The following is a 16,307-nucleotide window of genomic DNA, read 5'->3' as shown; positions in this document are numbered from 1 at the left end:
ATGTGTGACAGGCAGAACAACAGTGCAGGTCAGTTCAGTCTGAGATCTCTGCTTTAATCATCAAGCACAAACAGGACTCATAAAGACCCACAAACATGGTGAATGCAACTTTAAGATGGCTTTTGACTCTGTACAAAAGTAAGCCATGGCTATCGAACATGGGCAGCCTCACAGGGTGGCATGTTGAAGGGGAGCAACATGGTGCATTTGCAAAATACAGGTTTTTGCAAAATTTGCAAAATGACTAAAAACAGTCACACTGGAAATGCTACCAAATAAACCACAATTCATTCATAATGTTATTCATAATGAATATACACTAGAGTTGTACAGACACATTTCTGCACTATTCAGCAGTATTAATCATGTAGTTGCTGGGCAGATTGTGTATCATAATGCAAGTGATGACTTTGCATCAAGGAAGGCAAGAAATATGCAATAATGTAGTTTAATGAGCACTCACTGAGCTTTCCTTTTCCTGAACAGACCCATGCTTTAATATAGTTAACCACTAAAGAATTGACTTTACATTATTTACCGTTACAATAACAGTGTGAAACTGTGTAACAGTCATGTATGGAGGCCCTTTAGGAAATAAATAAGCAGTTTTGCATATACATGCCTGTGACACAGCTGACACTTAAGGTGTGTGACCTTTGTAATTTGTGCTGATGCTACCCTCTTGTGACCAGAGAGCAGAATTGTGGCATGAGAGCATCAGGAAGGAGCTTGTAGAGGAAAAGGAAAAAAAAAAAAAAACAACCATCACAAGGCTTTGTATTCTGCTATCAGTATATCAGTGTAAATCAACAACACGAGTCCAAAGCAAGCTCAGAACTGCAAATCCTTTTTCAGCTGAAACCACCTCAACTGGCTTATATGTCTCTGAATACTCGAGTGCAAAAACATTTTTCAAAGTGCCACATCGGGGTACATCAGGTCATTTACAACAAACTAACTGGAACTTTAGTGAAAAGCTGGCCGATGCACCCGGACCTCTGTGACAGAAAGGAAACCCTCAACTGCCTCCTGCACTGCAGCTCTCTGTTTGGAGTCAGAGCACTGACACAAGTGTTTCCAATAAATGTTTGTGGATATGTACAGTGTGTGTTCTTGAACCAGAGCTGATGTTATGCATGTGTTTGTTTGTTGTCAAGTCCTACCATCAGAGTGATTATTTGATCAAATATACAACTTCCTAGCTCACTTTAATGACTTTGTGCCTAAAAGATGAATTGCTTCACTGTGACCCCTAGATCAGTGTGTTTACATCTGATGTACTGTATAATAAGCATATATTTAGGCTACATAAACTTAGGTCTAAGTGTGAGCCACATTTTTGAGTATGTGTTTTTTAGTGTGTTTAATTATTCCGGAGTGGGAATAAAATGATCTCTGGGCCTCTACTGAGTCTATTTCAGGAGAAATGCCTGTAGATAAAGGGACTGTGTGCTGTCCTCCTCATTGCCGACATTTATCGTGAATCCAAGGAGGACGTCTACAAACGATGCTGCACCGATAGTTGTGTTTACATGACCGGTCCGCAGGCACCGGGGAGGTGGAGGTGGAGGTGGAGGTGGAGGTGGAAGACTCCTCCAGTAGGGTCGCTGATCGCTCCCCCTCACTCCACATCTCCTGCTCCAGCTCCAATGAGACAGCTCCAGAAACCGCTGGCTGGAAAAGCACTATGCAAATAAATACACGGCTGCTTGCGTTTTGGATAAGTTCGCTGCTTACAGCTGCTTCATAAGGACACGACCTCCCCCACAGCTGTGAAGAGGAGCGAGAGAGGAGAAGTTAGAGGACGAAACACGGAGACCGGTCGTGTCCGACTATCAGTTCATCTCGCTCGGTAAGTGGACTCCTTGGCTTTTTAGCAAGTTAGCTAACATTAGCCGTTAATGCAGATTCGCTCGCTTCGAGCCACAGTGCGGCGTGTTAAAAGGAGTTTGTCGTTAACACTGAAGTGCTACAATGTCGTATATGTGTACAGTAAGTTATTATTGCGTCAAGTGGATGTTTCTTTCTCACGGGCCTAGGCAGTAACAGCCAAGCCAGCGTTAGCGTTTGACAGCCGTTGGTTGCTGCTGGTGTTTGGATAACGTTACTGCTAGCATGCTAAGCTAGCTGACTAGCCTGCCCGCTACATAGCAGAGCAGCGTTAACTCAGCGACTGTTTAGCCACAGCTGATGAACTACGAGCAGCAGTAGGGGAATGACACCAGTGACAGGCGCACATTAAGTGTCTTTAAACGGTACGGTAGTTCAACGTGTGTAAGATTAGCTGGGTCAATTATCTAGATATTCTTATTAAACCAATGTGCATGTTGCTGTGTATGAACAACACACTGCCAGTGTGTTAGATAAATGGCCACAGTTGACGCTAATGCTTTTTTCTGCTACAAAGTGATGTGTTATAACTTATTAGCGTTAGCTAATTAATACAAAACAAATGTTTTTTTATTCATTCTTACTAGAGAAATGTAGATAAGCCTTTAACTATGCTGCTCCTGCCTTACATATAATGTTACAGTGTATCCATGTGACAACAGCACAGTACTGGTGCTACACCCACTGTGTATTCACTCTAAAAGACCACTTGGATACACAGTAAGTAAAGTAAAGTAAAGTAAATCAAAATTGCATTTTGTTGGACCATTAATTTACACCCTAATAACTTATAATCAGAAACTGAAAGCACTGATTTTTACTAAACATTCCAAGTCCAATCAGCCCCTTTGTGAGGTTTCAGTTTTTATTATTCTCATTCGTATTTGTAAAACATGTTGTTTTGACTTTGTTTTATTGAGCTTAGATTTGCATTGTAGCTTCCTGTCAGCAAAGATGAGGTAGCTAAAATGCAAAATGTGCAACAACAGATGTGGTGTGATGTGTGATGTGTTTTTATAAATGAAGATGATCCAGACGTCCCTTGTTTTCACTATATTAAGTTTAGCTTCTACAGCTGCACACAGTTCCCCAGGGAATGCAACAGAAAAATAAAAATGAGGGTTAAAAGATGTAGTGAGAGAGTTTAGTTAGATATTTACAGTGAAAGGAATATGTCACCAAGTGATATCTGCTGTTAATGGTGCTAAGGAGCTAAACATTCCTCACTCAGTATGTACCAAACATTGAGCAGGGGTGGAAACTCATAAGTAGTTGTCATGTTTGAACAAAGTCTTCATGCAACATTTACATAACACATACCTACTGTAGGTTTTTTTTTTTAACCACGAAGCACTTATTTGAACAGACAGAGGAAGCCGTAAGTTTTGTAGACTGTGTGCTCATCATCATCATTTCTAAAGACACAGACTGCTTGCTGGGTGCGGACTGTTTGTTGTGTCCAACAGAGACACAACAAACAGACCTCTGTCAGTAATCAAGCAAAGGCAAGTAACATGTTTATAATAGCAGTTCAGATGTGGTCTGGACAGAAATTAGGATGACATTTGCTATGCCATTGTAATATGAATACTTAGTTGTAGACAAATTAAACAAATCAGTGTTATCATTTTGAGCTCTGGAAAGTTTTTGTTGCTTCTTTAAAATTGATAATAGGGAATAAAATATATGTGATTTTGATATTTGTTCGTTGAAGCGGCAGCATGCTAATCTTGAATATTTATATACCCTAAACATTAAAATTTGATTGGCACAAGAGCTACCTGAGAGATTACATTCTGGATGAGAAAATCTCTATCTTAAGACCTGTAGTAATTCTTTAGTTCCAGCTCCTCAGTTGTGAGGATGCACTACACCCTAAAATTGTGATAGAATCCTGTCTCCCAGCATATTTAAAAAACAGTAAATGTACTACTAATAATCTACTGGCTATGAAGTGTGGGACTTGTAGGGCTGTGTATTGGTAAGAATCTGAGGAGAACGTATGACCTTACAGGGTTTGCAATTCAGTATTTTCAGATCTTGTAGGCAAAGTTATAATAATAATAATAATAATAATAATAATGAATACTTTATTGATCCCCTTGGGGAAAGTTATATATTGCTGTAATTTTTTTAAATCAAATTTTAGGAATTCCACTGAATGTGTTTTTGTTCTGCCTCTGTCTGCCACAATATCTGTCTTTGCATGGAAATTCAAAAGCTTTTTAGATTTGTAAAACTTTTCTTGGTACTTTAAAGGAAAGTTACATTTATTTGACAAATCTATAGACGAGGTGGGGGTGTGCAGCTGGGGCCAGTGAGGGAAATGCCAGCAGACACTAAAACCCAGTGGGAGTGGTTTTACTGTACAAAGACCTTTTCTTGTTCTTGTTCATGTCGTCTTGACACATTAATGAGCAGCCATTTGCCAAATGGCAAAATTGAGGTGTCTTTGACACGTGATATGGAAATTGATCCACCAATCCTGATATTAGTTGAGGGCTTTCCTGAGTCATAGCTGTACGAACTTGTCATATGGCTCATTTTTAGCCCTTGAACCTGACAAAGGAAATCAGGTTTTCAGTTACAAGTGGGTCTTTCTGCATGCTAAATGTTAACTAAGCAACGCTGGGTGCTGTATTATCTAGAGTCTAGTGTGTCAGCTCATTGATCTGCAGCTTCCTAGGGTCACAAGCCCAGTTTGTACTTTTCTTCAACTTGAGACACAACAATACTAAGTCAGACAGCTTTTTCTTCTAGGTTCGATTTTCTGTGTCATTACTGTGAACAGAGCACTGTGGTAGTCAAGGAGATGCTTACTGGAGGGCCGCGTTGTCTAGGCAGCCTCTGGAGGCGTTCTGCTCTGTGCAAAACCCACTCTGCTTCTTTCTTATTAATGCTGCTGAGTTGCCACAGGCTGGATATTTGGGCTTTCAGACTGTTAGTAACAAAGCTAAGCTAACAAAGCTTTAGCCAGAGGGTTGATTTTGTGCGTCCACCTTCACACATCAAGCCATTTATTTATATTTAGCACTCCAAAATCTTAACATACTCATAAGAAAGGTGAGAAATCCTCATGTTTAAGAGGGTGATAATATCAAAGTTTGTGTTGCTGCATGTGTGGAAATACGTTGTAATGGTCTCTGCTGTGTTTTCACAAAGTGCCCCACGTTTTATTGTGATCTCATGCAAAGGGAATGCTCACTATTGAGGGTATGTCGGTTCAACCTCATTATAATGTGAGGTTAAGATTTGCATTTTTGTTAAATGCAAACCCGATGGATACAGTCAAAAATAATTTAGCAAAAGAATTTAACACATATTTTTTGTTAAGTAACATATTTAAGTATACCAGTTACACCCCTACTTTTTCTTAGTTTTTTTTTTTCATACACTTACACTTGATATACATTAGAACAAAGGCATCTGACCTCTATGCAGACCTAGAGATTGAAATAAAAACAACACTAAGTTGATCCCAGTGACTGAAGACAAAACTTGAAGGACATGTATGGAGATGAAATGCTTGAAGTTCCTTTTTTCTGGGCTTTTTATGATTTGCAAAACATCAAACTGGCCAATAAGCTGTCAGTCAAAGAGGCAGTATGACAGCAGCATGACTGCAAACATGCTCAGTGGGATCATCTGAGGCAGGCCCTGCCAAGACCCTGCTGGCCACAGGAAACCGTGAAGAAAGAACCTTCAGAACAAAAGGCTATTTTGTCTATTTGAATTCACACATCTGCTAGAGAGTTTACTGCATTACTACTGTCATCACAAATGAAATACACTTGATTGTGTGTAAAAAAACTTTACTGCAACTCAAACATGAGAGAGCTGTGGGCTCACCACGTGCATCTGTAGACTTCAGGAAATGACCCAGTAGGTGCAGTAGAGGGAAATGCACTCTTATTTTAGGTGTAACTGGTCTGTTCTGTTGTCGTTTTCAGAACTCCATAAAGATGCCTGAGGTTCGAGAACTGTCTGAAGCTTTGCCAGAAATGCCCATGGACCCAATCACAGGAGTTGGAGTGGTAGCCTCCAGGAACAGGGCACCCACTGGATATGATGTGGTAAGTCACTGAGCCTCAGGACATGGACGGGTGAATGCTACAAGCTAGACACTAGTTGTGCCACGATATCACTTATCTCTCTTTTGCAACTACAAGAGTTAGAGAAATAAACATTACAGCCACTGAAGCAGATACATACATACATACATACATAATACATATGTATACAGTACTATATACATATATACATATATATAATATATTAATATATATGTTTAATATAGGTATATATAAGTGTACATACTATATGTTATATATATGATATTGTTTATGTTGGTGGGTTGGTTTTCTGAAGATAAATGTATGACAAAGGCATTTTTTATTTCTTGTAGTGAACCAGGGAAGACCCTCCCATCCTGTCGTCACATTGCCTCCACACCAAATCTCTTACATTTACATTTAGTCATTTGGCAGACACCATTTTCAAAGCGACTTACAAGTGAGCTGCAAGGCAAACAACATATTTAAGTCAAGGATAAAACATTAAGTGCAGTAATAACACAAGATATAGCAAAAGAAATGTTTCAGTTTCATGAGGTGCAAGTGCAAGATTTTTCTTTTTTTAAGATTTAAGTGCAAACCTGCTGACACACAGGAAAATACTGTATCTGTTTCAGTTTTTTAACCCTACTCTTTATACCTTACCTGCCTCCAGGTCTCTACAACAACAGATGGCCTGGATGCTGACCTGTGGAAAGATGGCCTTTTCAAATCCAAGGTGACCCGCTACCTCTGCTTCACCAGGGTCTTCTCTAAAGAAAACGTAAGTTAACTCAATTGACCTACCAGTTGTGCACATGACAATATTATGTACTTTTTCTCCTTCTTTCGCCTATTTCTGTAATAATCTCTCTACTAATCATGTGTCCACCTCACAGAGCCACTTGGGCAACGTTCTTGTGGACATGAAGCTGATAGATATAAAGGACACTCTGCCCGTGGGCTTTATTCCGATCCAGGAGACTGTTGACACACGTAAGTTACCAAGCCAAGACGAAAGTCACTGATAACATCACAATGTGGTGAATATGTCTGAAACCTTTCAAACAGAACCATAACGGTAAGAACATCACAGCATCTGTGCAGCATTAACAGAGCTAACTGTTTGCTCTGGCTCTGAGTTCATCTGTCTGTTGTACCCCACAGAGGAACAGGCCTTCAGGAAGAGGCGACTCTGCATCAAGTTCATCCCACGGGATTCCACAGAGGCAGCCATCTGTGACATCCGCATTCTGGGACGCTCTAAGCAGGCCCCCCCTCAGTACACCTTTATAGGGTGAGCAGCTTGCAGTCACATTTGAGTTGTGATTGTGCTGGACATGTAGTTGTCCATGGAGGATATCAGTGCAGCTTCCTTATTAGTAGTTTTTAACTTGTTTAACAGAGAGCTCAACAACATGGGAATCTGGTATCGCATGGGCAACGTCACTAGGGCCCAGGACTCCATTCAAACACCTACTACCAACAACATCCAGAATGTGAACTCCTCCTCCAGCTCTGCCCCGGTTCCAGCAGCTCCTATGCCCAAGTACGTCCACTCCGATGACGCGTTTGTACATGTGTCTAATTCATTCTTATTTATCTAACTAGCTCACATGCAAGCAAGGCTGAGACTCTTCCTTAGTTCTGAATCAAGGACAGAGGATGTTCAGTGTTCTTGAACCTTTCCTCAAGGGAAGGGAAACAGATTTAGCTTCTATCATAGTGAAGTCAGAAAAGGTGCACAACTGCAGCTGCACAACAAAGAAAGACAGGAATTACTGCCACATAAAAAAAAAGTAGGAAAGTTGTCTGCTGTAAATTCTGAATAATGATAATTACATAATGCTATCAGGATATTACAGTTATGGATATATCCCAACAATGGGCTGGACAGAACACAACAGGAAAACATTTACTCCACCAAAGTAAATGTACCAATTCTAATTTAATCTGAAGCATAAAATATTAATTTCTCGCACTAGCATTGGAAATGAGATTTCCCAGCTGTCAAATGCCATCACAGAAACAGCTACTTCTTATTTACAACTTAAGTAAATAATTTTCCAGAAACATGATCATACTGGACACAACATAATAAACTTGTTTGGCGCCTCAGTGACTAGCTGCCATCTGCAACCTGCACCAGGAGCTAGTTTGTACAGGTTAGCCCAAAGAAGCATAACCCAAACAAAAACCTCTGCAACCCATCAAACTTATGAAAACACAGAGACATATACAGTGAGACAAACAGAGAAAAGATATCACTAGATAACTGTAACTTCTTGAATGTCTTTAATTTACAAGTTTACATTTTTAAAACTGTGTTTAAGGTAGATGTCACATGCCCACACTCTACAGTCTGCTATTCAACTGTGCTTTTCATTGCAGCATTTTCAGTACAGATAACTCACAACTTGGTGTTCAGTCATCAGCTAAAGCTCATTAAGGAAATTATGTCTAGGAAAGGATAAGGATATTGTGAAGCTTCATATTGGCTTCAGCTGAAACAACAGTGTAGAGCTTTAACTGATACTGGATTAGACAGGGTACTATTGGTTTGAGTTTTCATCTCTTGCAGTTTTAAAGCAAGGTAGAGCTCTCTTCAGAGCCATAGTAAAGAGGAGGAATGATTACACATTTGATTGTACACTGTTTCAGTGTAAAATGATTATCCAGTGGACAAAATAGGCCTGACAAATGGTGACCCATTAGTCACAATACTGTGCTTGCACATGTTAGTAAAACAATTAGCACTTAGGCTGCTGTTGAAAAGGATGTCAGGAGAGAAATCTTGAACAGACAGCACTCAGAGGATCCAGCTGTTTCCTTACATGCAGTTTATACTTCTCTACAGTTCAGTGTATGTCCCTAGTGACTAAACAGTGGAAACACTTTTTTTGATCTGATTATAATAACCTTCAGAAGGAACATGAAAGACCTATATTCATACAGTGCAGTGTGGACTTGCACAGATGGTGTTAACTTCTTATTTTCTTGTCATCCCAAAGGCATATTTCCATGACCCTCCCAGCCAGCTTTAGAGGGAAGAACACTACCAGACCAGACTATGAGCACCAGAACTCCAACCTGTATGCTATCTCAGGTAGGAAACTATTTGTCACTGCCTTCTCAACCTCCCCTCCCCTAAATATTTATAATTAAAACATGGTGATACTAGTTTTGATTCTAAAGCAAAATAATTGCTAAATAATTGTGATTCTGACATGATCTTATCTTGCTGCTGCTGCTCTTACACACTTTACACACCATTACACGTTCTGTTTGTTCTACTAACCTTCATTTAATCAGGTGCCCCTGATGTGTCACGTTTTTACTCTTAACATGTATTCTAGTGCATAATAGCTTGTGACCATTTGTGAGATGCGGTAGAACTATGACTGAAAGAGCATGTAACTAATGTAGCTAATACTCCTAATTTGATAACATGTCTCCACCATTTTCACTGCTGCGCTGTTAACAAAATCACACTGTCTGAATCTGCACATTTGGCTCCTGTATGTTCACAACTTCCCACCTGAATCCATCAACAATAATAACTCTAGATGTCAGTCTTTGCTGAGATTGATAATTTTTTTCCTGTTATTAACAGTGTTCCATAGTAGTGACTTCTCAAAAGAGTTGTATGTCAACTTGGGTTGTTCTGCAGAAAAAAACATAGTCCCTACAGCACTCTATTGGCTCCTCTGTAAAACACATATGTAAAAGTAGCATGAATTTACCTTTGTATTTTTCAGCAATGGATGGAGTGCCTTTCATGATCTCTGAGAAGTTTGCCTGTGCTTCATCTGATGTAAGTTACGTAACACTAGTTTAGTTTATTCTTCTGTTGTTGTTTTTTTTGTGATTAGTTCACATGACCTGCTAGCCTGGCACAGGTTTTTATTACCATGTAGCCTATCCGTGTGCTTCAAATTCCTGAAGTGTAAAAAAAAGGATTGTCAATGTATAAGGCAGTGATGTTGCTCGACTGGTAGATATTCTGTAAGTGCAGCATATTTAAAATATGTGTATCAGTAACAGGCTAAAAGATAAATTAATATGAAACGCTTTACTGTCTCTCTCATTGTTCTCCATGCTCAGCTGGAGCAGGTGGATCTGATGGGCATCACAATAAAGTCGCTGGCTGAGATTGAAAAAGAGGTAAGTAGACATGGTTGTCAAGTTGGAGTAGTTCCTCTCATTTTTGAACCACTTTGCTCACCTCACTTGTAAGTCTCTTTGGATAAACGCGTCTGCCAAATTACTAAATGTAAATGCTCAGCCACCTCACTTGCAATCTTTAAAAAACTGCTGAAAACAGAACTCTTCTGCATCTTCCTTTGCACTTAAAAAATAAAATAAAATAAATAAAATTCTACCCTTTCTTTCTAACATCTCTTGAAACAGAAACACTTTTTCGATAGCACTTTGCTTTGATGTTGTTTCTCCTTGACTTAGATTTTGTTTGCTTGCCTTGTTCCTCACTTGTAAGTCACTTTGGATAAAAGCGTCTGCTAAATGACTAAATGTAAATGACTAAATGTAAATGACTAAATGTAAATGACTAAATGTAAATGTAAATGTCCTGACTAGTGAGCATGTTACTGTAGTTACACACTGTTTCCACCAGAGGCCAGCATGCTACTGGGTTGAGGTGCTGTTGTGAATCACAGCTGTTTTGCAGATACATGGTAGAGTGTTTCTCTTTTCTATGTGTCCATGTTACAAGTTAATAATGTGCTGTTTGCCTCTCCGTCGGTCAGTATGATTACAGTTTCCGCACAGAGCACAGTGCAGCTGCTCGCCTCCCTCCCAGTCCCACACGGACCTCCCTGAGCTCTGAAGCCTGAGGAATCCCTCCTCACCCAGCCAGTCAACAGTCTCACCTACAGATACTAGCCGAAGAGACCCGTACACAACTACTGACCTGCCTAAAACGGACCAAGACATCTGTACTGACAAAAACAACGACTACATTGAAGAAATTCTCATGAACTCCTGTGGTCTGTCTGTGTTGGTCAGAAACGAAAAGGAAACTGAAAACACTGAACGACAGATGGTCTGAATGAAACCACTATGTACAACAGTGATGAGCTGAGCTTTTTAAATGAGATGGAATGAGTTGGACAAGATGCACCTTTCCTGCTCAATAAGAAGGGGTCTCATCATTTTAAAAGAAACGTTGTTTTCCTCTGAAGAATCGTGACATGTAATTCCCCTCTGCATCGGCCCATCTGACAGCCTGATAAAAGGAGACTTTATTCTGATAGAAGGCACCTGTTGGGAACTTTGCTGTCTGAAACAGAAACAGCAGACACAAGCAGATGTCATGTTAGCCTTTGTTGTTGTCCCACGGACAGCAGATCATCCCTGTCCATGTGTTGGAAATACTCAAGCTTCTACTGTTGTTTATGGGGAATGATTGTCATTGTTGTATTGATGTTCCAGTAGTGTAGTGTAGTGTAGTGTAGTGTACTGATGTGTGAGTTCACTTTGTAATTAAGAATTTCATTGTGCTTCCTGTTTGCTACAGATGTTCTGTTTACCACTCCTGCACTGTCTCTACATGTTACAACTCTTACAGTTGAAAAGTTGCTGAACTATGACACAGGTTATACTGCTGGATAGAGGTATAACACTTCTGAAACTAAGACACATGTCCACAGTCTTTCATGGTGGAGTCTCCTACATATTAATAACAAATCCCAGATACCACTATATTTGATACAGTATCCCAGAAATCAGATTTTGGTAAAGTCCTTGTCAGAGGACCTGTCACTTGCCTCTGTGTGTGGGCTTTGTGTAAACAAAGTAACATTGTGTCTTGAGTAGTGTTAGTGGCAGTGTCAGCTGCAGCTCCACTGTGCTGCTTACAGTACAGTGTAGGTGATGTGAGAAGTTCTGGGACAGTACAGAGTGTAGGTCATTGACATTTTGAATGGTGCAAAAAATGAACCGTGAATTTTAAGAATTGTTACACTCCTGCTGCTGGACTACATGTACCACTGTTTTTTTGATTTTTGTCAGCCATGGCTAAATTAACAGCTGATCTTCTAGGGCTGGGTATCGTTTTTTGAATATGTAATTTTTTTTTTCTTAATAGCATAACCATTTTTTCTCAGCACCCTTCTTTGTGTTACTTTGAATATAAACACTTATAACCCAGAGGAGCAGAACACTCCTGCTTAACTTGTCCAGCTCTACCTGCTGTTACGCCACTACCTTCTGCAACTCTGTATCATCTCTCATTTAAGGTTTCACTCTGACTGAATAGAATTAATCAGACCATTATCAAAGTTAAAACATAAAAATGTATTTTTGTTAATATATAGAATATGTACCACACGTCGAACAAATGTCGTAGTTTGATACCCAGCCTTTTTTTATTTTTTTTTTGCTTACATTCTTAGAACTATCTTCACTAAGCTGAGCTGCTTTTCTGAGAACAATGTTGAACAAATGAAAGGTGTCGTAGTCTTAAGTGTTGCATATTGTAGTTCATTCTTTATTATACATGAACAAAAGCTAAGTGATCAAGCAAAAATGTTCTTTTGTATTTGAGTTTTAGGTTTTAATTGGAGTACACTGGTAAAAGGTCAAGTTGTGCCTTTGTTGCATGTTTACTCTGGTATTGGTAGATCTTCAGTTCAGCTTGTGTTCTCTCATTTTTAAACAACCCGTTTAACACACTTTTACTTTGAATGAGTTCATGAAGTTATCTGTTTTGTTTTTGTTTTGTTTTTTTAAACCAGTTTGGCATGTGACAACCACTCCACTCAGAACCACTAGAATCAGTTCTAACAATGATGATGTGAAGCCACTTGGTGCTGGGGCTGAGGAGGACTGGAACACTGTGAAGCAGTCATTATCACCTGTCGTTGTCCCTGTTCCTGCAATACAAGCATGTGTTATCATTTTTAGCCATTGCGCCCAAAGTTGATCTTCCAATTTGTCTTTGGGTATTTCTGGTGGCTAAGTACTAAAAGTATTTTGTTCTCTAGGAATAGGATATTGTTTTTTCAATAACATAATTAGACTTTGTAGCTTGTAGGCTGTAATGGAAATGGAGATGTTTAGGGTTTGTTTTAGGAGCAGCACTGAACCCTCACTGATAGAAAAGCCCCGTGACCATCAACCATTGGAGCGCAGCAATATAGGATACCAATAAAATATTGATAACTGCTGACATTTATTTATCAATCATTTTCAGGATAATTGATTTTTAGGCTATGATTTGTAATTAAGCTACATAGTGAGCAGGCCTTTTACAGTATAGAAACAAGCTGTCTGGTAGGCAAATGGAGACACCTTCTAAAACATATCTGACAGTCTTAGTATCTGTGGAAAAACATATACCGACAACCCTCACACAGCAACAGTCACATAATGGCCAGAGCCTCATTTCCTCTGTTTCATTAATATATTTATACAGTGATTTCAGATGTGCTCTTGTTTTTATGTGTTGTTAAGGCAAACAGACTTTTATTCATTGATTATTTCAGTATAATGTCCATCATCAATTAAAGCATCACGTCATACTGCTGTTCTTGTCTAACACTATCACACATCTTCTACTTTTATCCAGGTGTTTCTACTTTGCTGTTTTTGTTCACTGTTTAGTCCAAGTTAATTCTAGTTCCTGCACATCAGAAAAAAGTTTCTTTTTATTTTTTTTTTATGGTTAACCCACAAAGTGGAGTCAATTAGCTCTCTAACAAACACGCAGTTTCTCCTGCCACTGCCGTCCCCGGCGTGCCATGGATGGCGGATTTAATGACTGACTGATCTGATTGACATCTGGAGCCACACTTTTACACCATCACAGAAGACAGAAGTGGAAAAACAATACAATGATTGGACCTTACTTACATCCCTGTGGCAGCTCTTTTAGTTGAAGGAATGTTGCACATTATTGTAAAATATCAGGATTTCACCTGTTTTATCAGAGACAAAAACACATTACACTGGCTTTATTAAAGGGTTCCAAAACATACTGCCAGCAGCATGCTTGGCTGTTACCAAACAAAACTCATCTCATTAAAATCTTCAAGCTTCTACATTCATTCATTCCTCCAGTAACCTTCTGTAGACAAGCAGTAATGTTCTTTGTAGAGAGTATTCCTTCTAACTCTGCTGTGAACATCACTGTTGTTCAATATTCTCCTAAAGTTGGACATTGATACTAAACACTGCAAGAGAGACCCTTAGTTTCCTAGATGTTACCCTGGGTTCCTTATAATTCCCAGACCATTAGGCCCTGCTCCACCTCTTCTCTGTCCATTTGTTCACGAGCTGCCTCACAGTGGAGTCCAAACTCTTTAGAAATGTGTAACACTTTTCAGCCTGGTGACCATTAACAATTCTTCATCTTAGGTCTTCCGAAATCTATTTTGAGCTGTGAATTATAGAGGTCATAAATTAGATTTGTCTTTAAATAGGACAGACCTCCCAGACTCAAACCTGATTGGTTTCCCATTGACTGATACGCCTGTCTTTAATTTGTCCTAGAGCTTGACCAGAATCTTGTACTGTAGTTGTTTTTGTGATGGTGTACTATCAGGATTTATCAGTGATGGTCATCACTAGTCTGTATGTTTCTTTAATAGTATATGCTCTGTTTTCTTCTTTGTCACGTACCCGTAATCATTGATTAAACCAATCCATCACAAAGATGTTCTATTTGAAGCCAATGGTAGAAACCAAAAGAAATAAACAGTCCATCTGAACAGTTCTTTTTCATCTATTCACAACCTCTGATTAATTAAGATCATCAAACAGGCAGGTTAATAAATTAGCTATGGAGTATCTAGTTATAGACTTGTAGTTTGAACTTGCACTTGTTATCATTGACTTATTACTGTAATTTACCTCCAGATGTGCTTTTACACTCATCTTTTCTCCAGTATCATTAGATTGTTTCATTTCAAGAGTGGAACATTTGGGATTCGGATTCTAAATTCATCCTTCATATATAGAATCCCATTTTCTGAAAAGTTGGGACTTGTTATAAAATGCAATAAAAACTAAAATTTCAAAAGTTAGTTTGAAGCCTCAAAAGGAGAAGCCAACGTCTTCACAGACCACCAGCAGAGATAACACAGCATGCGACTCCACTTCATAAAGAACAACACTGAAACCCAACTCATCCTGTTGACCTTTGAGTCTTGCCACAGGCTGTGGAACACGCTTTGTGTTGACACCGGCACGACTTTGTGACTGCCGCCTCATTTTCCACAACCTTTCCACCTCAGACACATCACACTAATGCTATAAAAATGTGTTTAAATGTTTGTCATCTGCCGCTGGCTTCCTAACAAGCTTTTACAGTTGTCTTTAACTAAAGCTGCTTATTAAAATCCCCAAAATGATGGAAGTCAACGTGTGGGACACATTTTATCAGTCTTCAGTGACATTTGGGGCTCTTTTATCCTCATGTATACATGTGTTATACTACATTTACAGGCAGACTGGTATCTGATGGTGAGGAAGATCAAATCGCTGCTGTTCTTTGAATTAGTTTTATACATCAACTGCTGGCAAATTAGGAAAATGAGCTGGAACAAGGCTGCGTTGGTTAGCCTTCACTTTGTGACATAGCACAACACCATGTCCTGCTTTACAGAGCAAACGATATCCACATCCTGCCGCTTCAGTTCTCAAAGGACGTTTCAACCACAAACGCATGTAAAGGTGAGGGTGGCATGACGTCACGTCATTTGCAAATTGGATAATTAGCAGAACGTTCTCTCTCCTGTAGTTCCTTCCTCCTCTCTGTCTCGCTGTCTCTGTTATCTGCAGGTATCCTCTGTCTCAGATCTGTATATCTCCAGAGTGCAGTTACTGGTCCTACCAACCTGCCCAGTGTTTTTCCTGTTTGTTGTTCTTGTTTTTTGTTCCCTGCTGTTCTTTACTCTCTCCTTTTTCCACTCTCCCCAACCAGTCAAGGCAAATGGCCGCCCACCCTGAGCCTGGTTCTGCTGGAGGTTTATTCCTTTAAAGGGAGTTTTTCCTCTCCACTGTCGCCTAGTGCTGCTCAAATGGGGTTGTTGGGGTTTTTTTTTTTTTGTTGTTGTTTTTTTGTATTCTGTATACAGTATTTTATAAGGTCTTAAACCTTACACTGTAACTTGCAATGACTTCTGTTGTGATGTGGTGATATATAAATAAACTGAATTAACACCACATATAGACTAAATCTCAAGTTGTCCATATAAAAATATAATAACTAGGAATCCCTGATGGAGGGTTATGTAATCTAATAATAAACATTTCAAACTCATATGGAATATTAAACTGGAAAGTGTCTAAATATTGCTAATGATTAAATACTGGACACTGTCTTTACTAAAAAGATTCATTACC

General features: G+C 39.3%; 1 protein-coding gene across 3 annotated transcripts; it reads left to right on the top strand.

Annotated features, from left to right (window-relative positions):
- Positions 1-1,458: 1,458 nt before the first annotated feature.
- On the top strand, positions 1,459-14,643 carry mvb12ba (multivesicular body subunit 12Ba). Of its 3 annotated transcripts, XM_026340366.1 has the most exons (11): positions 1,779-1,852; positions 2,534-2,610; positions 5,841-5,963; positions 6,619-6,726; positions 6,842-6,938; positions 7,110-7,239; positions 7,348-7,491; positions 8,954-9,048; positions 9,701-9,756; positions 10,047-10,106; positions 10,709-14,643. In XM_026340366.1, the coding sequence occupies exons 3-11, from the start codon at positions 5,853-5,855 to the stop codon at positions 10,793-10,795; spliced, it is 888 nt and encodes a 295-aa protein (XP_026196151.1). In that variant the 5' UTR covers positions 1,779-1,852; positions 2,534-2,610; positions 5,841-5,852; the 3' UTR covers positions 10,796-14,643. The 3 variants fall into 3 exon arrangements, with proteins under 3 accessions (XP_026196150.1, XP_026196151.1, XP_026196149.1); XM_026340365.1 differs by lacking the exon at positions 2,534-2,610 and having other exon boundaries at positions 1,459-1,852; XM_026340364.1 differs by lacking the exons at positions 1,779-1,852; positions 2,534-2,610 and adding an exon at positions 1,922-1,992.
- The last annotated feature ends 1,664 nt before the right edge of the window (positions 14,644-16,307 follow it).

Source organism: Anabas testudineus, chromosome 22, assembly GCF_900324465.2.
Source record: "Anabas testudineus chromosome 22, fAnaTes1.2, whole genome shotgun sequence".
In the NCBI taxonomy this organism is placed as follows: Eukaryota; Metazoa; Chordata; class Actinopteri; order Anabantiformes; family Anabantidae; genus Anabas; species Anabas testudineus.
This window is presented reverse-complemented; position numbering and strand designations above follow the sequence as displayed.

What these genes read in the sequence shown, in the direction of transcription:
- mvb12ba (XM_026340364.1), top strand. An exon ending in GGGTCTTCTCTAAAGAAAAC is followed by an intron (nt 6,727 to 6,841) that starts GTAAGTTAACTC and finishes TCCACCTCACAG; the next exon opens with AGCCACTTGGGCAACGTTCT. An exon ending in TTGCCTGTGCTTCATCTGAT is followed by an intron (nt 9,757 to 10,046) that starts GTAAGTTACGTA and finishes CTCCATGCTCAG; the next exon opens with CTGGAGCAGGTGGATCTGAT.